The sequence below is a fragment of the Pundamilia nyererei genome, unplaced genomic scaffold (genome assembly GCF_000239375.1).
Source record: "Pundamilia nyererei isolate P.nyererei 1_Seehausen unplaced genomic scaffold, PunNye1.0 scaffold00259, whole genome shotgun sequence".
Lineage (NCBI taxonomy): Eukaryota > Metazoa > Chordata > Actinopteri > Cichliformes > Cichlidae > Pundamilia > Pundamilia nyererei.
In genome coordinates, this window is record NW_005187660.1 from 419,255 (window position 1) to 440,018 (window position 20,764).

The 20,764-nt window shown below is 44.2% G+C and overlaps 1 protein-coding gene across 15 annotated transcripts in view; it reads left to right on the forward strand.

The window, feature by feature from the left end:
* Window positions 1-20,764, forward strand: part of nfixb (nuclear factor I/Xb) — a 130,090-nt gene that overhangs the window by 91,609 nt on the left and 17,717 nt on the right. For 8 of the 15 annotated variants that reach the window (XM_005749977.1, XM_005749982.1, XM_005749978.1 and 5 more), the window contains 6 exons: window positions 14,294-14,359; window positions 16,126-16,200; window positions 17,126-17,246; window positions 17,503-17,538; window positions 18,066-18,196; window positions 20,531-20,605. In XM_005749977.1, the coding sequence (XP_005750034.1) occupies window positions 14,294-14,359; window positions 16,126-16,200; window positions 17,126-17,246; window positions 17,503-17,538; window positions 18,066-18,196; window positions 20,531-20,605 (504 nt within the window). The remainder of the gene's footprint in view (window positions 1-14,293; window positions 14,360-16,125; window positions 16,201-17,125; window positions 17,247-17,502; window positions 17,539-18,065; window positions 18,197-20,530; window positions 20,606-20,764) is intronic. The other 7 variants (XM_013915127.1, XM_013915129.1, XM_005749975.1 and 4 more) reach the window with 3 other exon arrangements.

Consider the following 20,764-nt stretch of genomic DNA (forward strand, 5'->3'; position numbering starts at 1 on the left):
GTATTAATAACCAAACATTCACCTGTGCTTCTTCTAACTCAGGTAACCTAGAAAAGGAAACTAAGGGATTGACTCACAAAGTGTGAGCTGCTGCCCCTGGTGGTTGTTGAGGGTACTGCAGGTTGTCTTCAATGCATTGTTTTTCAGGTTTAGAAATAGTAAACAGACTAAATAAAACAAAGGCTTAGGTGTGTTCACGTGTTAGTTGAGAAACACTCCACTTTAACCCAAATCCTGCTTTTTTTGTTTTGTTTTGTTTCGTACATGGATCGATCGCGGTATCAGTGCGATCGCTAAGTTGGAACTTATTGAGTAAAGGCCTAATTCATTTGGACATTTTCATAGCAGATGTATTAAACGTCTGATCCATGATTACCAGTCACGGCGCACTTATGACATAATCACAGGAAATGTCACGGTGGAAAATGTCAGTATTAAGATTACAAAGTGTTAGTTAACCGTGAGCTCATTTTCAGAAGAGGATTTTCTTCCTCAGTGTGAATACTTAACTCAATTCTGCTCCACCTTTTTTGTTTTGTTTGTTTTTTTCATTTTTCATCCTTTTTTTCTTAAGCATGCAATTTCACTGCTTTTTTCCCCTCTCCCTGTCATTATCACCCAGTGCGTGTCGGATTTTAAAGTGCAGGCAGAAGCTGAGATAATAAGAGCGAGGTCAGCGATGCTTATTGATGAATATGTTTTTTGAAGCTGCTAAGTGGATTTGCATCAGTTTAATCTCACTTTGCAGAGTTGGATCTGCTGAGGGTGGGCAGGATGGTTTTAGAGATTTTCTCTGGGTTAATAAGTTAATAGATGGATTGATAGATGGTAGGAATAAATCTCCAATTATCAGCTTGACCAAAGAGAGAGCCTGAGTGGAGCCATAAGCTGCCCAAACTAGGCTAATCCTCTGTGTGTGACATATAGGGACATGCTCTTTGATTCATGTATGTTCTGAGAGACGTGAGGCTGCTGCACAACCCTACCTGTAATGTTATTAACAAAAGATATTATAATGCTGCAGTATTTCCCTCCCAGGCCTTCGGCTGCAGCTGGAGCCTGGGACTAGCCTGGCTCACTTGTCCCAGCACCCCCCCGCCGCCGATACTGGTGACTGCATAGTTTATCAGCTAGCATGTCAGACGGGGAGACCGGGGCAGTTGTTTACTCACCTTATCAGCCTGAGAGATAAAGCCAGCTTTGACACAGATAGCAGGCAGCTCGTACGCATGGACACGCACACAAACACTGGAAGGCTCCCTAATGCACGTGTGCACAAGTGTGCAGCAGCGTGCGTGCCTGCACGGAAACGAGCCGCGCAAACACACGGCTGCGCTGGGAGCCACTGACCCTTGGGCCGGGTTCATCTGGGGACACAGACTGACAAATGCGGCTGGACGGTGACTCCCAGACAGCTGGTGGTCAAAGGTTGTCTTTCTGTCTGTGCCCTCATTTGGCTGATTGTTTTTTCTCAGGCCTCATCTGCTTCTGTCTGTCTGTCTCTTCTTCCTCCTCTTTTCTGCTGCCATCAAATAAAAGAGTAAGTCTTCAGTTCATGCTGTAGATGTGGCTGATCCTTCCCCAGAAACACAGATGTGGACCTTTTCCGGTTTAGTTGGGAAAAATATCTTTTAAAATCTGCTTTCTATTCATTTCTCTTGTTTCGTTTTTTTATTCATTGTAGGCTCTTGTGAAGAACTTTATTTATATAGCACCTTTCAAGATATAAAATCACAAAGTTTTTACTTCATAGAAACGTTTAGCCGGTACCGCTGTTCTTTGTGTTTCTGTATGTCGACCCCAGATCTGGTTCATTATAGTTTTGGATCTGGTTTCCTTATTTGACAGCTGAATGAGGTTGTTAAAGGAGGAGCAAAGTCACTGGTGCCCACACACATGCACAAACAGAGCAACACTTCCCCCTTACTCCAGCTAACGTATCATATGTAGACACACACTCACAGTACTACTCACAAATCATGCACATCTAACATTAAGCCTCCATCGGCATCACCCAGGGAGGATGTGGACACTTGCACAGCCATTCATCGCTACCCTAATTCATTAGTCCAAATGAGCATTTATGCAGAGCACACATTATTTTTACAGGCCCGCTTTATGTGTTTGTGTGGAGTTTTACAGCCCTCATAAAACACGTTCTCCAAGCCCCAGATAGATTTGGGAGCATTTATTTGCATAGTTCACCAAACCAAAATAAATCTTTAGTGCGTTCAGGCTGAAAACCCATTGGTGTAAATAAAGAGCGAGATGCAAATCGTGTTGTCTTATAAACTGAATCATATTTTGTTGATGTTGTATTAAAACATGTGAGGAATTACATCAGCTGAATACTGGCTGCACACTATTTGAATCAGTGTTGGTGTGAATCCTGACAGGAATGTTAGAACTCGGACGTCTTCAAGTGAGAATGTTTTTTAAGCTTCGTGCTCCTGGATGCACAGCACACCATCACAACCTTGCAGTGCTAGAAGACCGTTAAATATAACCGTATTGCCTTAGGCCAGAAGCGCTATCTGTAGTTGTTAACATTGTTTATTTACCTTTGCATACATGCATTCCTCTCTGCTCAGAACTTGCATCCTGACAGGATATGAATCAACCTATCAACTTTCATGCCACATTGTGGCATTTTGTTGAAATCCACATTTACTCCAACAGAGCCTGTGGTTACCCCAACACATTCTTCTGTGTAGGTCTGAAGAACTTCACAGAAGCAGAGTTTAGGCTCAGTAGTGCAAAACAAGTCACTTGGAGTATTTGTGCATACAGTCCAACAGAAGCCATCAAAACTAGCTAGCTTTGTCCGTCAACCTGCTTTAATGAGCTCCTTTTTCATTTTCATGGGGTTTTTGCAACAAGCTAGCTGACTTGTTTAGCAATCAAACTGAATACATGACCATTAGCATTCATTTGGTAGCATGATTGCCCATAACAACAATATTCTCTCTCATTTTCAGCTTTATTATGGTCTTCAATAAGACATCGTTCACTGTTAATGCTCAACGTCTTTTGTTTGGCACAGGTTTCCAAATCAGGAAAAAGTGTTTAATGGGGATCATTATGCTCATCTGTAGCTTTTTATTCTTGGACTCTACTAATGTAGTTTTGCGTGATTCACAGGTCATGTTATAGTGGGTGTGTCAGTTCATCGTCTGTCTGAAACAAGCTGCTACAGTTGCTTTCTTCTGATTGGCTGCCTCTGGTCAGCAAAATATTTTAACAACAGGTCCGCTCTCTGTGACATCATACAGAGCCAAAGGTAGAAAACTGTCTGAAACCTGAGCTGCTGGCTGTGAGTATTTGCCCATGTTTAATGTGATCATCCACATTTGTAACAGCAAGTCAAGAAACGAGACAAAGTCTAAAAGGTGCCAAACAAGAGACGTGAAACTGCACAGGTGGCTGAGCTTGGGTTTATTACTGTAAACCAAACATCCTTCACGTTGCACACAGTCATTTGTATCACTATTAATATAAAATATTGATTAGCGTACCTTTAAGTGTCTTATAATTGCAGTTGATACTGTGATTGGGTGCATATTCCCAAAGCAATTTGCACAAATCTGTTGCCAGCTACCAAAATCAATTCTGATAATTGTACATGTGGGAGCCTTTTGGGGACATGGATGACGGTGTGTGTGCCTGGGGATGTCATTTCCCATCTTGCACCGGTTGCTTTGCCTGTTTTCCGGCGTTACGACTTTTCGTTGCATGAATTTGTCCACTGTGGGTCTGCTGCTGAGAATTTGTCACGAGGGGATTTGATGCAGCGGGGGAATGGCGATCAAATGTGAAGCCAAAAGTTCATAAGGTCACACTTTGAGCTTTCCCCAGTCCAAACACACAGGGCGGCGTTTGAGTGACAGGTCACCGTGAGCTGCCCGGTGCTTGTCATGGATTTGGGTGTGATATTTATGAGTTGGGGAGGATAGTTTGCAATGTTTGGCTCCGGGCAAAACGATGGCACTGCCTTGTGGTGGCTGTGGTGCGCTGTGTGTTTGCTTTTTCTCGTCTCCCCCGTAGCGCCGGGTTTGATGGCGTCTGCTCCCTGGCTGGTGCCCGCCGTACGCTGCCTTCACTCCCCCTCCTCGTACCCTCCTCTGCTCTCCTCTTCTGCTCTGCCAACAAGTCTCTCTTTCTTTCTCATTCCTTCTTTTATTCTCTCTGCTCACGTCTTTCTTGGCGAGGCAAAACGTTCCCACAGCTCTCACAATCCCCCAGCCCCCACCCACCTCACCCCCCTCCCTTTCTCTCTAACCCCCTCTTTCTCATCACTCGTTCCCTTTCTTCACCCCACTCCTCTTCTTCTTCTCTTTCATTCACTTTTTTGTCATTTTCTGTGCCCCCTTCTTCCCTCAGACTGCCTCTCTTCCCTCCCTTTTATTTTTGCCTTTTCTCCTTCTATTCCTCCTCCTCTGTTTCTCTCTCCTCCATTCCCTGGCACGAACTGGCGTCACATGATGCCCATTCCCACTTGTGCCCAGGCCCAGCCCCACTCACACACACAAACACCCACATGCATGTGCATATATCACAGGGTGGCTGATGTCTTTCATTCAGCCCTGTGAACCTCAGTGCTGTACGTTGTCTGCTTAGTTCTGTTTGTATGAAATTTAATATATACACACATCATCAGTGCAGTTTAAACAATTCTTCCTGCATGGACATGGTGCATTTTTCACTATATGTTTATTGTCCGTGTCATCGCGCTGGCTTCGAGTATTATCAACATGTGATCAGAAACACACAAGAGGAGGAAACGCAGGAAAAATAATAGTAGTTGTCAGTTTGTGGGTAGAGAGGTATGAAGCTAACATGCAGCACGTCCGCTATGAAAAAGACACAGTTGTGCTGTATTTTGGAGACACAGATATTTCATTTGGTGGTCGTAGTTTCGACTAAAGTCCAATATGCCCGAGAGCTTTCACCTCCTATCTTTCTAAAGCCACGGCAGCCCTGCTGAAATCTTTCCCACTGCTTTCTCTTCCCCTTGCGAGAGGCAGATTTCTTTAGCATGTGTTGCTGCCTTGTGGCCCCCACTGCCAACAAGTGACATCTGCTGGCCAAATGGAGGAATGACACCTCACCATATGCATTTTCAGTTTCGACGTGAACATTTGGATAGGTTCAGAAATTCAGAGACAGACTATTATTCAGACAGAGAGACTAACAGCCACAGATTAGAAAACTAGCCTCAAATCGCTCGATGGTTTTCTTTGCCCTTTTTACTCTTGCGTTTACCCCGACAACAAGCAGGGCTCTTTTTTGTTTTTGTGTTTCTCCCTCTGTGTCGCCTGGTCCTCCCTCCCTGCCCACCTCTCTCTGTACATCGCAGCTCATCAGCATAGGCACAGATAAAAGATAAAAGAAACAGGGCAGAGGGAGAGAGGAGGGGGTATCCGTGGGCAGCCAGCCAGCCCCCTCCATCCCTTCTACCCCCTGCCCTCTTCTCTCTCCCATGGTTGATTCCCTTTAGGCCCCTCTCACCCCTTCTCACCCCCCTCTCACCCCCTGGCTCCCCGGCTCTGTGTGGCGTTGGCAAAGAGAGGGCGCAGGCGGCACACAGACGGCCACGCAGATGGGCAACGGGCAAAGCAGGGCTGCCTCCCCACACCTGCTCCTTGCTGGCACAGGGCTCGGCCAGGCGGCCACGCAAGCACACACGTACACACAAGCGCACACACACTAGTGCGCACACGTACAAACACAGATGTGCATCTTACACAGAATTATCTCTCTTAATTTATTGAACTTTCACACGTATAGAGAGAATCGCGGGGAGCGCGCACATGCAAACACTCCCACGAAGCGATGCACGCACTGCACACGCGTGTTTTAATAAAAGAACGTCGTCTGCCTCCCACACTCTGCTGCTCAGCCTGTCAGTCACAGATGTTTACACGCTTATCTCCAACTGTGCCTCAACACGTGCGCTCCAGAAATCTTTGCACGTATACAATATCATAAACATATATAAGACACAATCTCACACGCAAAAGCCAACAAGTGAGGTATTTATAGTGTCACACCCACACATTCACACTTCAGCACTAGCAGCACTGAAACACATTTCACAATTAATCACATCGCCCCATGCTGCGCTGTCACATGGAGTTACATGCCAGACATTCAGAGATGCACTATTGTCACTTACACACTGAATGTGGGCACTAAGATTGATTTTATGTAGACTTGGAAAAATGTTTTTAATGTATCAAAAAGATGGGAAGTCGTAAGCGCACTAGCCTGTAAGAGGTATTTTGTGCACCGCCACATTGCCAGAGGAATTGCCAGAGCTGGAAGCGGCTGGTTTAATAGGTAGGGTGTGGATATGGAAGCCAAATAAACTTCCCAGGAAGGCGCCAAAAATAGCTGAAAGGAAAACCCATCCTGAAACAGCAAACCCCTGTGTTATTCTTTCAATTTCTAGAAACTCTGGCTTGATTTGTAAACAGAAACGTGCTGCTCCATTGACAGTAAATGAGCTGTCATTACAGTCGTATAATGCAGGGTAGTTTCACAAGGATGGAGGCGGCTTTTCATTATAAATCTATAAATCGTTATAAATCAGTGACTGAGCACTTTCAGAATCTTTTTCCTTGATGCGTCAAATGTTGCATTTTTGTGACCTTTTTTTGTTTCTTGTGCTGTAAAGTCTGCCTTATAGCGTCAAGGTTTGACATGTTTCCTGTGTGCCAAACACGCCTTTAAAAAAAGACAAGGCAGTAAAAGCACAGCACTCGAGTGGAAAACTCCGAAGTGCCGAAACCTGCAGTTCCCCTCTGTCCACGTGAGGGTGGCTTCCAAAGCAAGTCAGTCCCCACAGACTCCCGTGTTACGACGTCCAACTTCAGGTATGAAATCAACACGCTGCGGAAAACAGATTTCATGTTTAAAGTTCCTTTTGACCTCTAACACCTGTACAGAGGTAAAGCACCAATGTTGACTTGGGTGTGAAGTTGTGGCTTCTGTGATTGATTGACGAGCGGCTGCAGATGCAGGCAGCTGTAGCCTGCAGGTGTTTTCGACATCTCACCTTTGCTAATTGAATTCACTCGGGTGGACCTCGAGAAGCCACTTGCATTGTTGCTGCGTTTGGGGTTTTTAGTGGAACTATCTCACGAATAATGTGGCCTGCTGTATGGTACAAGAAATTAGTACTCCAGAGTAAAAACTGTTTCTCCTTAGTCTGTCTCCTTGAAGCTGTACAGCATTAGCTGATTCCTTAGCACTCTACTGTCTTGTTTAAATATGGTTGCTTCTGGCTCCACAACAACAGTCACATTAGCTACTTTTTTGACTCATAAATGGGCCACTTGTGCATTTTATCACTGCTTACAGGTCACATTGTCCTTAAACAGAAGATGTGGTAAAAGCACAGAGCTCAAGTTTATCTCTTTCATCAAGCAAACAACACATTTCTTTAGTAACTGGGACTTAATTGATACAACACTGGAGCACCGTAACCAGAGTTCATTCTATAAATGTGGAAACTTCCTCTGCATGTAACATTTTAGAGATAAAGAGATTTCACATTGAGAGTCATTAAAAAGCGAAAGACTGGATTTGTTCAGGCTGTTCCAGATGTCCTAATAGCTCAGCAGGAAGAACCACAATGTTCTCACCGTCCCCTGTTATTATCCTGTTACACTAAACTGTACACTAATGAAACTAACTCCTATTAATTATCCAGAGCGCTTTTTGGTAAAAGTGGCATCCTCTCACACACTCACGCCTTTTCTGAACCGAAAGGTGGCCACAGTGAGCTGAGGTCACTCACGGGACATTTGACACTGTACCAGCGCAGCCAGCGTCCAATAAGAAGCCCCCGTGGCTTAAAAACCAGGCTCAACATCAGCTTTTCTAGTGGAAGATTGAAACACAAGGGGGGGGTGGGAGCAGCGCCGGGGCGATCAGGAGGCAGTGACTAGTATTCAGAAACTGGAAAACGAATCGGCCTATGAAAACGGAGGGGAGGGGGGGAGATGTGGAGAGGATGAAGGAGGTGGTGGAGGAGGAGAGGAAGAAAAAAAAGGAGGTTGAAATGAAGTCCAATAAAAGAGCCGAGTGAACATCTGTGTGGGATAGCCGTGGGGATTAGGAGGGTTTGGAACATTTTAAGCGCATTAAAGATTAAAAAAAAAGGTCAGAATGTTTAGCAACACACCGATAAACCTCTTAAGCGAAACCCAATTGGGGAGGCAGTTCGGTTTCTTTATCCAGAGGCTGGTGGATGGGGAGTGCGGGTGGAGAGAGGGGTTGAGGCTGCGCAGCTACGCTTGTATATGTATATGTCAGTCAGTGCAGTCGTGCTTTCTGCTTTACTTCAGTCTTCCATTTGCAGGCAGCCGTACCTTTCTGCAGTCTCCGTTGTATTTAGTGTTTCTTTGTGTATATCTGTGTTTTATCCGTTGCGGTCCAGTCAAGGCCTCGCTGAGAGCAGATCCTTTGCTGAACTCTGGAGGGAATGACGGGGTTTGTATGTACCAGCAGGCCTGAACTCTGAAGAGTGAAAGAGAGAGACATCCAGAAAAAAAGGAGGCAGAGGAAGCTGAGGTGGAGCGAGGGGGGTTACAGTGTGAGAGTGAAAGGCAGCGGCGAGACGGAGATCAAGGAGGGAGAACAGTGGTAGACTTGTCCACAGACTTCTGCAGTAGTCAGAGGAAGAGGCCCCTATCATTTGACTGTGAACTGAACCATGTCAGGGGAACTATCCTTAAATGACACGCAGAGGGTGGAGACAGAGGCTGCAGCTACATCCACAGATTCGACTGTGGATTAGAATTTCTCACTTTTACTCTCAAAATTCGTTCCAGCTTCATTTAAATGAAACACTTTAAAGATTTAAATCTGTAATTTTAAGGTATTTAAAGGGAAGCAGCGTAGTATTGAATTTTCATTACCAGCATGGTGGACTTTCAAGGCTGGAGCTCCGCCTCCTCATAGCATCGCTTTGTTAAACCCTCTTTGCGCACCTGTACTCGTGCTTTTCTGTGTTTCTTTAATTACATTTGCAACGAATTATTGTCGGTTTAACGTGAACGTGTGAAGACAGACGTGCTTTGTTAGGTATGATCGCTAAGCTAACGGCTTTTTATGATCAGTCTCTGCTAAGAAGTAGCATGTAGAGTTATTCTCGGTACAGCTGTAGCTGTGTTTTTGTGTTAATCTGGTCATTTCTTTCTACAAATTTGGTATTTTAGTGCAGGCAGTCACAAAGACAGCTGAGTGAAGGCCCCGAAAAGCATCTGATTCTCATAAATAGATAAACAGGATGATAATACTGACTATTACAATAACTTGCTTATGGAAATATTTGCAATCACCTTCGAGTTTAACATCCAAAGGACGTTATATTTTATCTCTAGTGCTGGACTGGTGATGGTAGCTTTATAGTCTCTCATCAGTCTGCAAAATCCCCCTCACTTAGTGCACATTAGATTACAGAGGGCCTGTTTGCTCACGTGTGCTTGTGATGCACAAACAAACACTCTAAGCCGTTCTGTAAATTAGCAAAAAGTGTGCAGCGTGCGCTCGTATATGAATATGCACGTCGTAAATGAGTCCATTAGCGCTGGCAGCGGCTGCCTGCGCACTAAGAGGGGAGCACGTCTATGTGATTTTACATTGAAGTGTCACTTAATGATTCCAGATTGCGTAATTGTGTATCCGTGCGTGGTGTCGTTTTGTTTTTACGTGTATGATGAATGGAGCGATTGTGCAAGTGTGGTTTCTGAGTGTGTGCACATTAGCCTGGGTGTGAGTTAGTCTGCGTCTGCAGTGTGACAAATGTATAGCCAGTGTTAACTTTTACATAGACTCTACTGGAGTACATTAGCAATAATCGTACTGTATGTTGAGCAGGAAACAAAGTGAAATGTGTGTGTGCATGTTGGCGATTAGAGCGATAGCATGGTGTATTAGATGGCCTGTGTGTGTGTTATCTCTAGCGGGGTGTGTGCAGGGGGCCTTGGGGCGACTGTGTGCAGGAGATAAGGGTGATTCATCTGTGTTTGAATGTTGTGTTTTTGTGTGTGTATGAGCATGTTTGTGCTTTGGAGGCATGTGCATCCATGTTTGGAGTGTGCACATCCGAGCACTTGAACCAACACGTTAATAAAAGCGGTCACATGTGCTCCTCTGCGTGTCATAGGTGTGGGCGCACACAAATGTTGCAGTGGGGATGGGAGGCCTGCTGGCAGTGATTTCTCCCTGCACGGTGGTCTTATATGACTATATAATAATACACAACTGCTATTGTTTACCAGGAGCGTAGAGCGTCTTCTTTCTTTAAGGGCATCACACCCCCTCCTTACTGTACTCCTGTAGAGGCACCTTTGGGCACCTATTGTGCACCCACACAATGTATGTAAATATAGATGCATGCTTGTCACCGTGCCACGGATTACACTCCATCCATACACGTGCACGTGTAAGAATGAAAGCACATAAAACATACAAGCACATACATATTGTGAAGTGCGTTTGTGCGTTAAATTAATATCAGACAAAGACATTTTTGCTTTATTGAACTAAGCAGAGCATGGGAATGACACATAATTATGCAAATACACAAACGGGAAATTAGGCAAGAATCAAATTGAACCAAAACTTAGTGAGACATGAACGTTTTTTCCATAACGTCTTACAGAGTGGGATTGTTTTTTATAGCTGCTTTACACAAAAATCAAGAATGCCACTAGATCCAGGATATTAACCTGCTAGTATGTCTGTGTGTACTGTAAACATAAGAAATGTTAGCAAACCTGCCATAAAATATATATTCATACATTATTTTTAGATCTTTATTTCCCGCGTTATGTAACTGGAGGCCGAAACGCTGCTAAAATCCTCTGGCTGACTAAAATATTACACTTTTAAAAAGTTTATTTTGGCTGTATCTACTTAGCTGTTAGATAATATTAGCCATGTGCTAAAAGCTGCTGTACGTTATCCAAATCCTCCTGAATGATCCACCTTCCAGTGTAACACTGACTTTGGCTTATAGAAATATAGTAGCACAAACCTCATATTTGATTTATTAGTGACAGCGCGAATGCTACACCTGTCAGTGTTTTCCTGTAGTTCATCTTGCTCACATCTCCTAAAGTGCTCATTTCTTTTGTTCAGAAGTTAATTAAACACTAAAGACATTTTTTGTCTTATCCATACTTTGTTTACTGTGGCCCGAAACAGTTAATGACTTAGCAAAGTTGTAGCCTTCAAGCAAACTCCAGTAGTGCAAAAGTGCGTTACAATAAACCAGCTGAGGACGTCCGGCCTGCTTAGGTATGAGATATTTCAGGAACAACAGATACTACAGTAGGCACTCCACATGTCTGTGTTTAGTATGTCACAGAATGCAAAGCATGCCTGACTATGGGACGGCATTTAGCTCAAACTTGCAGCGCACAGCTGGTCGTTGGGTCAGATTAATTTGATTATTAAAAGCTCTGAGGTTTGCACCTCCTCCAAAGGGCGTTTGCTTTGGTCCGAATCAGAGTACGATGACTACGTTCATGTTGGCAGAAACAACCTGCACCAAGGGAGGAAAAAAACAGGGGTCAGCTCAAATGGGCTAAACAGTGAAGTTGTGAAAACATCCTTGGTTATGGGTTCCTTAGTGTGTTGGTAGGGCGTCCAACCACACATGTGCTATCAGTCACTTTGCAGCTTTTTGCTAGCAGAGAGAATTGACAGTTATTTTTCTCTCCGATGTGGGCACGTGGTCTTAAAGAGTCTGTCAAACAACATTTTTCTTCATTTTCCAACTTTCAGCCTTGAATACAATTCCTTTTATTATAATTATTTTATTCATGTAGCGCCAATTCACAAAAAACAGTCAGTTTGAGGTGCTTAACATTGTACAATGTTAGAAAGAAAGCCTAATAATCACATGACCCCCTATGAGCAAGCACTTGGTGGCAGTGGGAAGGAAAAACTCCCTTTTGACAGGAAGAAACCTCCTGGTGCAAATGAAGCACAGTGATAGGATAACCTTGGTTCATTTGCTAACTGTTGTTAAACATTGCACAAGTTTTAAGGATAGAAAGCCACCCTTCATTTGCTGGAAACCCTCAAAAGCAGTTTAAAGTTTGAGAACTTGTATTGTAGTTGCAATCACTTCATTTACATTTGAAATTCGGCGTATATGTCGCTGTGATTTAACAAGAGAAACAGGAAAGTTCTCAAAGCCGAGCCTGGAGAGTTAAACAGAAGAACTCCTGATACAGTAAAGCAGGCGTGTGACAGAGTGGCTGTGCGGCCACCGCTCTGCGTTGTGCCAAGAGATACTTAAACAAAACAACACAGTGAGCGCATGCCAGGAAGCTATATTATTATCTTCATTCGAACTAATTGCCAGGCCAAACAGCGACACATATGCACACACAGGCTTCAACAACCACTCATCATTAGGGACTGTGGTGTGCCATCCACGTTGTCATGACAACAAGGCAGTGAATTTTGGCTTGGATGCTGTCACACAGGGCAAGAGATTTTTCTGAGGCACGCGGGTTTCAGAGGTTTTGACTGTTTGCTGAGGGTTTGTCGGGATGAGCGCTGCAGCGATGAGAAAGGCCTCAGGCTTCCTCCAAACATCGCCTCGTTTACCTTGGAGGACTCTCTTTGTGTTGCCCTTTGCACACTTCCTGTCGCTTTACGAGTGCGTCTGACATTTGTGATCAGCTGTCGAACTCTAACGGCCTATTAGCATAGGCGACAGGATACTCACAGGATTGTAAACAAGCGTCCCTGTACTCCATCAGCGTCGCACGTCCTCCGTAGGTCTTTTTATCTTTAAGACCACTGGGGCTGTGTTTGAGAGTGAGTGTGCTTTGCAAGCATGTGTGTCTATTTCTGTGTGTGTGTGTGTGTGTGTGGGTGTGCCGTCAGCTAGCAGGAATGCATGGGTACCGCCAAAGCTAAGATGGCTGCCAAGCGCTAAGATGGCTGCCAGGATTCCACAGAGCGACAGCGCGCAAGAGAGAAAGAGACAAAACCAATGTGAGAGGAACTGAGGGAGAAAGACCTGAAGATGGGCTCTTGTGCAGAATGAAGGACGAGTGTTGCGAGAAGGAAAGAAAAGAAGCTCTTCCTCGTGTTTCCCTCTTCCCAGAGCGATGAGGTGCTTTGGGTTTCTTTTTGTTTTCCTGCTTTTGGCACGCGACCGACTGGGTGAATAGTGCACCAGTTTGCTGGCACGTAACGCAACACTGCCACCCAAGATTAGGACACTGATTTGGGTTTAGAAGATGTTGAGATTGGGGGGCCTAGTAGTGGCTGCAAGGGGGCCACGTTTTGGATTGGGAGTCTTGGCCCAAGACGCCCTTAAAGGCTAAGTGCTTTGGAGTAATTGGCCTGAATGGTATATATGATACAACCATAAAACTCCACAAGGGTGCATTACACATCCGAAGAAGAATGGCAGCCAGCGAGCCAAAGAAAAGCAGCTGAAGCAGACGACTCTCTGAGCGCCTTCGTGTCCCTATAGATGGAAGCAATGCAGGAGATGCAATCCAGACAAAGTGCACATTTGACTAGTCAGCGTGGGCTGTTGAGGTGACACATCTGTCACTTTACCTAACTTTTTTACCTAGTGTTTGTAGCTGTGTGCACATGCAAACATTCAAGCGCCGAAAAGTTAGGTACACAAAGAGAGAAAAGATTTTTTAAGGTGATTCAACTCCAAATGATGCATTTCTAAAAGTTCTTGGGACCATTAGCACTCTGCCCAACATGAATGGTGAGTTTGAGTAATTGCAAGAAACAAAGATACAAAAACAGTTGAGTTATACACAGCAGTACCCAGAATACAGGAACGCACACGTTCAAAACCGCGACTCAGAAGCAGAGGTTTGTTTCTTAGGAACACTTGAGCCAGTTTACACTGTATTCAGATTCTATATTTTAGAAGGTCTTCCAAAAAATGGCAAAGACGGTGCATCAATACCCAGAAATTACACGTACGCTGAGTTAATTGTTGGCATTAAAAATGTTTTGGGGGATTTGTAGCACTTTACCAAACATACACTAAGGCTGTGAGTACGATAATGACCAGATAAGAATCTACTAACGGTACTCTGAGCCTCGACCGAGTGCAAATATCTGCCTTTTTAATCGCAACACGTCTGCCCGTTGTCAGTGAAAAGAGTTTACCATATAGTTTCTCAGGAGACTCCTCTGTTCTTTACCTGCCCCCTCACCTTGGTCAGTGTCCAGACATCTGTCCACCTGACTCACCATCTTTCTTTCTTTTTCTCTCTCTCTGCAGAACAATCAGGACAATCAGACAACTCAAACCAGCAAGGAGACACAGATGTGAAGCCCCCACCAAACGGTAGGTTTACAAGTGCACGTTCCATTAATCTCACTCTACATGTGCAATTATTAAAAAACATACCTGTGCCTGCACGCAGTCACACCTATACAGTCATGCATGCACATGTATGTGCATTAGCCCATATGTGGAATGCCTCTGTGCCTGTGCAAGTGCGTCCCAGCAGAGTTGGATCTAAGTTTATTATGGTAAGGCGAGCTGATGGTGCTGTAGCGTGGGGGCTGTGCTGGGTTTGTGGCAGGCCGCTCATAAATCACACTGACGTTATTGGAAGATGGGAACCACATGGCCGCTGCCGAAGCTGAGCGCTGACCTCATGCGCTCTCCCCGCTGTGGTTAACCCCGGGCAGGGATGGAGTGAAGGAGCGAGAGGAGAAGAAATAAGGAGGGCTGAAAAGAACTGAATGAAAGAATGAGAGGCGAAGGGAGAAGGCGTGGGGGGGAGTGATGGACAGACAGAGGGAAGGGGGAGAGAAGGGTGTGGATTTAAAATGGATTCGGCCCCGGAGCCATAAAGCGATCCGCTTTACACACAGCGTAATACGACATGGACAACATAGTGTCGCATACTTAAACTTTACTTGGGGAACAGAAGTTCAGAATGCAGCACATTTCATTTGTTTGTACCATTTTCACCTGTGACGGTGTGTTTCGTGTGTAGACGATTCACTTACCTCGCTGTTTACATTCAGTTGAAATAAAATAAGAATCACAGATCAGGTGAGTTCACTAAGCTTCATAAAAGCCTTTTTTAAAGCCTTTTATGAAGCTCCTTATGTGAAAACAAGGTTCTTACCTGTTGTCAGCTGATACCAGAACATTATCAGTCATCAGGTTTCTAGACACCTGACAAATATCAGTCCAGTTTATTATGTTAGCTGCATATTTATCTGCACGTTCTGCTGTCTGGCTCGTTGCTAGCTTAAAGTGATTTTGCATCTTACAGTATTTTGTTTCTTTTGTTTGTTTTTCTCTTTTTAGGCCTTTGTGCTCAAAATCAAGAGTTGATGGCTAAAATGTTAGATTTAGGATTTATGCCAAGGGTCAGCATATTGGTCAATCGTCAGGCAGCAAGCATCGAGGGTTTGTTGTAGCTCATTTGAAGTCGAGTATTGTTCATACGTGTTATTGTCGATAAAAGCGACACGGTGCTGGAAACTAACACAGCTGACAAGCAGTCAGATGATCGTAACGTTGAAGCTAAGAACTGTTAAGAAAATGTTCCACTGACAAAACCCATCACAGGCTACAGCGCAGTGTAGTCGACTGAGAAGAAATGATGACTGTAGTTGTGAAACTTCAACACAAGTTATAATCAAGGTTTTGGTTACAGTCTCAACAGACTGAAAGGACAGATGTGCGAGGACGTGTGTATATCAGTGTTCCAGTACCTCTTATTAAACATGTGCACTTTATTATGCGTGCGCATGATACATACATGAAGATCGCAATGCGCAGCGCATCATCCATTACATAGCTGTCTGTGTGGAGATTACAGCCGCTTGTTGGATCTGATTGGTTGTGTATGTTGGACTGTCAACAGTCAAGAAAGTGAACACGTCCAAACCAAAGGCCTGTTGTACCTTATAGAAAACACATGGGCCCAGTGGATGACACCACAGTGTGTCAGGCCTTTCCACACGTGTTTTTCAGCCTCTTTCTGAGTGTGTGTGTGTGTGTGTGTGTGTGTGTGTGTGTGTGTGTGTGTGTGTGTGTGTGTGCATTCAGAGTGTAACTCACAAATGTCTCTTTCTCCCTTTAACCAGGCAACTTGAGTTTCCAGGACTGCTTTGTTACTTCGGGTGTGTGGAACGTAGCCGAGCTGGTCCGTGTGTCGCAGAGTGAGTCAACCACTGTCACCTCTCATTCTTAGTATATAGTTACTTATGTTATTATAAGTATATTACTCTATAACCTAGTATAACTAGTAGTTTTGAGTAGCTGGATTAATTTGCATAATTATATCACTCGTACGTTAACCTGCTAAGATCCGAACGTGCGTTTTGAATTCCTCTTTGCTATTTGGCTCGATGGTGTTTGATAGAACGCTAAAAGTCACATTTGAGGAATGATGTGCAAAACTGAACACAGCAGCATTTTCCTGAGTACACAAACAAAATGAGAAACAACAAATTTTGAAAGAGCAAAATTTAGTATTGCGGTCTAGACCAGCCGCCCCCAGCCCCCGGGCCACGCACCAGGACCAGTCCGTGGGTCGTTTGGTGCCGGCCCCGAGAGTTGAGGCTCGAGTGTGAAATTTATGGTCTTCAGGGTTTTATCATTATTTTGTTATCATGTTTATCATTAACTCAGTGTCCTGTGTGTCATGAATTAATCTTTTTTTGTGGTAGCTCTACTGGTTTTATTTTGTTGTATTTATCTGCGACATCTTAAAGGTCAGACATAAAGCGGTCTGTGGTTGGGGAAACTTAAAGGTTGGGGGCCGCTGGTCCAGACAACCCAAAATGTGATGTTCCCATATGTGGACACCAGGTCCTACGAGGTTGAATAGAAGTTTAGCAAAGTCCTGTAAACATAATCGTGTCAGTGTCTCCAAAAATGGACTAGTAAGGCTATAGAGACTTTGAAATGAGTACATTTGTAGTGCTACTGAAACGTCAGAGTTATCAGGAATCATCTTCTGCGAAGCTTAAACAAAGAACTGTTTCTGCAGTCGACGGCTCTCTCACACTTTCAGCTTTTAATTCTACTTTTTTTCTATGATGTGTCTCTTTTCTCTCGTTTCCTCTGTGTGCATCCCCTCAGCCCCTGTGGCTACAGCGACAGGCCCCAACTTCTCTCTGGCTGACCTGGACAGCCCCGGCTATTACAACATCAACCAGGTGACCCTGGGGCGGCGCTCGATCACCTCCACCCCCTCCACCAGGTACACACCAAGCACTCGAAACGCTCCTTCTAAATCTAATTCTGCCACTTGCTATTCTTCATTCTCCAACCTCTGTACTGTGTTTCCTAATGCTTAGCCTGCTCTGCTTTTTGATCGTGATCTTTCTCTCTCCTTCCTCGTCACTAACCCTCCTCGTCCCCACTCATATTTCCCACCGATCTGTCTGTCACCCGTTCCTTGTTTGTGTCTGTTTCCCTCTCCTCTGCCGTCCTCTCCCGCTCATCTTACGCTGCAGGACTGAAATGGAGCTTTATGCAAGTCTCCCACGGAGGTAGTTACACTCATTACAGAATATCTCCCTTGATACTAATGTAGCACAGACCCCTGCATCACACAAAAGCCACACGCATGCTGTCCCACGTATACGCACACGCTGTACGTTCACAGCCCCTTTTATTTTATTGGTCACAGATGTGTGCGTTTGTAGGAATGTGCAAACACACACAAAAATAGGCTCCGACATCACCAGGCACACTTTCTGCTTGCAGTTTCTAGCGCGCGGCTGCTTTGAGCCGGCGTGGACACAGCATGTTGTTCAAATTCTGGCCTCGTGTTTGTTTGTCTCCAATTATGCTGCTTTGTCCCTTAAGACTGTAACATAATATGAAAACAAAATGTAGACAACTGAAGAGAAAAGGTGACTTTGTTTCATTTCCCTTGATTTAAGATGATATGACATTTATCAGTGTCCCCTGTACTAATTAGTTGTGCCTATTTATTTTAGTGGGAAACCCTGGCCTGCTTCAGATTGCTCTCATAATGAATCCCTTTTACTAATCTCTCTCCTTCCTCTCCCAGCTCCAACAAGCGCAAGTCCATTGACGACAGTGAGATGGAGAGCCCAGTGGATGATGTCTTCTACTCGGGCCGTTCCCCAGCGGCTGGCAGCAGCTCTCAGTCCAGCGGCTGGCCTAATGATGTGGATGCAGGTAGTCCCGCTGCAACTGCTGCATCAGATTTTGCACGCAATCCAGAAACTGTGCTGAGGTCCACATCAATTCAGAGGCAAACTTTAAACACTGGCTTCACCTTGAATCGTAAAGCCTTAAAAGAACAATTTGACATTTGGGGAAATACGTTTAGCTTCTGTAGTTTGATACTATTGTAATGTCTGTAGAGTAAACAAGAAGCAAGCAGCAGCTGGTCAGCTTAGCGTAACTTTAAAAAGAGGGAAACAAGCAGTCTGGTTTCAGCAAAAGGTTTCACTGCTAGCTGAGGTCATCAAAATGAGCATTATTATCGGATGTTATCTAGGCCTTGGTGCAGCGCCCAGTTCGTTCACATTATGAGGCAAGCCGCCTTTCTCCTGATTTATAAACAGAAGGTTTGGGCACTGACTTCGTTATTTGAGACAGCCATGTTTAATATGATCGTCTCCTCCTAACAGTGCATATGTGACAAAGCCCAAACTAGCCCCTCCACTTCCTGCTGTGTTTTGCTCATACTTACTGTGCAGCTATTAGAATGGTAACGCTCTAAATAACTCTCAGCAACGAGGCAAAAAGATGTATTTCCCACAAGTGTCCCACAAATATTAAATTCCTGACTTGACATGGACCAGAAGCTAAAGCTAATTATGTTTCACCATCATACCCGCTTGCATCTATTTTGACTCTTCAATACTCGCCCCCCCTCATCATCCCCACTTGCACCATCTTTCATTTTCAACTTCTAATCCTCTTATATGCCATACCTAAATGGACCCCCCACCAAAGCATCATTTCTCACATACAGCAGGGACTTAAAGAGCCAGTAAAAAACACATTTTCTCAGTTACTCTAAACAGTTTGTAGAGATTCGGGGGAATTTGCAGAAATTTCAAGGTCTTTTATTTCCATCGCTGGAAATTCTGCCATCATCTAATGCTTAATGCATTTGAAAATTGTGTTTGGAAATAGGAAAAATGTCTTTCCAGTACCAGTTCTTCAAAACAAACAAGGTTTCTGTACATCACACCACTGTTGTGATGGGATACAGAAAGAAAGCTGATCCTGAAGCTATTGGATAAAAGACAGAAAAAACTTTTTGTTCTGGCTGAACTGCCCCTTCAATCAGACCACAAACCGAGGATAGCCTGCTGTCTAGTGTTTGTTGTCTGACTGTGAGAATAGCTGCAGAGATGGACACATTTAGTTTTTACGGCATTAGAGCTAACATCTATTAAGCTCACCTCCAGGACTGAGTGCACGTGTGTGCGAGTGTCGCGCATTAGACTGCGAAACACAAACATCATCTGCTAAACTTTGTTTTATCAAGTGGGTGTAACCGAGTCCTTTACAAATCTAACTTAAAGTAAACCCACTGTAATGACTGTAATGTTGCATGTGGTGTTCCTAAGGAGTACTTTGAGATTTTGGGAAATACAGCAATTTACATTATTGCACAGCAAAGAGGAAGCTGTGCTAGCAGCCAGTTAGCTAATGCAGTGCAGAGACTAATTGGTCATGTGACTGATGGGCTACTGTCACGTGACACCATTGTGTTTCTTGCTTCAGTTTATCTCGAGGTTATTAAATGAGAATAAGTGTTTGTTCTTTGTTTTGTGATAGGCTAACTGGCTTGTAAAGGGCCATGAGGGCAAATTGCTCTTCTCTCTGTTTTTGTTTCTTTATATTCATTTGTGAATCTCAGAGCTGTTGGTTGACTAGAGCCGAGCTAGCTGTTCTTTTATCTATTTATTTTTTACTGAGACAACATTAAGCTAACCAGGAGCTGGCTGCTTCAATGCTGACTTGTAATACAGACATCAGAAGGCCACCAGTTTTACCAGTATTTTGCTTATTTCCCAAAATGTTGAATTTCTAATTTTTGAGTATTGTCCAGATACCTAAAAGTTACACCAAAATCCTGAGCGGCACTACTCCAACCACCCATTCACATGCTGAAGTCATAGCCACTCACTCTTTGGGTAACCGCACTGTCAACCATCATGATGGTGATCACGTCAAATGTATTTTCAATAGACTTAACATATATCTCTTGGGTGTCGTATTTGGCTTTGGGGATTTTGTTAAATTGCTAAATTTTCATGTATTCTCCGTCCCTCCCACTCACATGCTGCCATTTTAATACTGCCAACAGTAATGATGTAACTATTTTATAGACACTTGCTGCACTCTATAACATTAAAATCCCCTATTGTCTATTATTTAACCAGCCCTGTTTCTCTCTCTCTCATTCTTTCCATCTCTTTCGATGTCTCTTTTTCTCTCCTCCCCTCTTCCATTGTTAACTCTTCCCTTCTCCCCTGTTTGGCCTTTCAGTGCAGCACCATTTGGCCAGTGTGCAGGAGAGGAAGATTAAGCATGAGAGCGATGGAGTGCAGTTTCCTTACCATGGTTAGAACAACATTAAACATTATACTGTGTTCATGTATACATGCTCTACCTCCGCTCACACCACCCTCAGCTTGTGTACATCTCTTTCTGTCCTTTCTTCAAATCTGTGAGCTCTCAGAGCGAATCTGGGTTATTTTTCATTTGTCCCGCTCTTCTCTT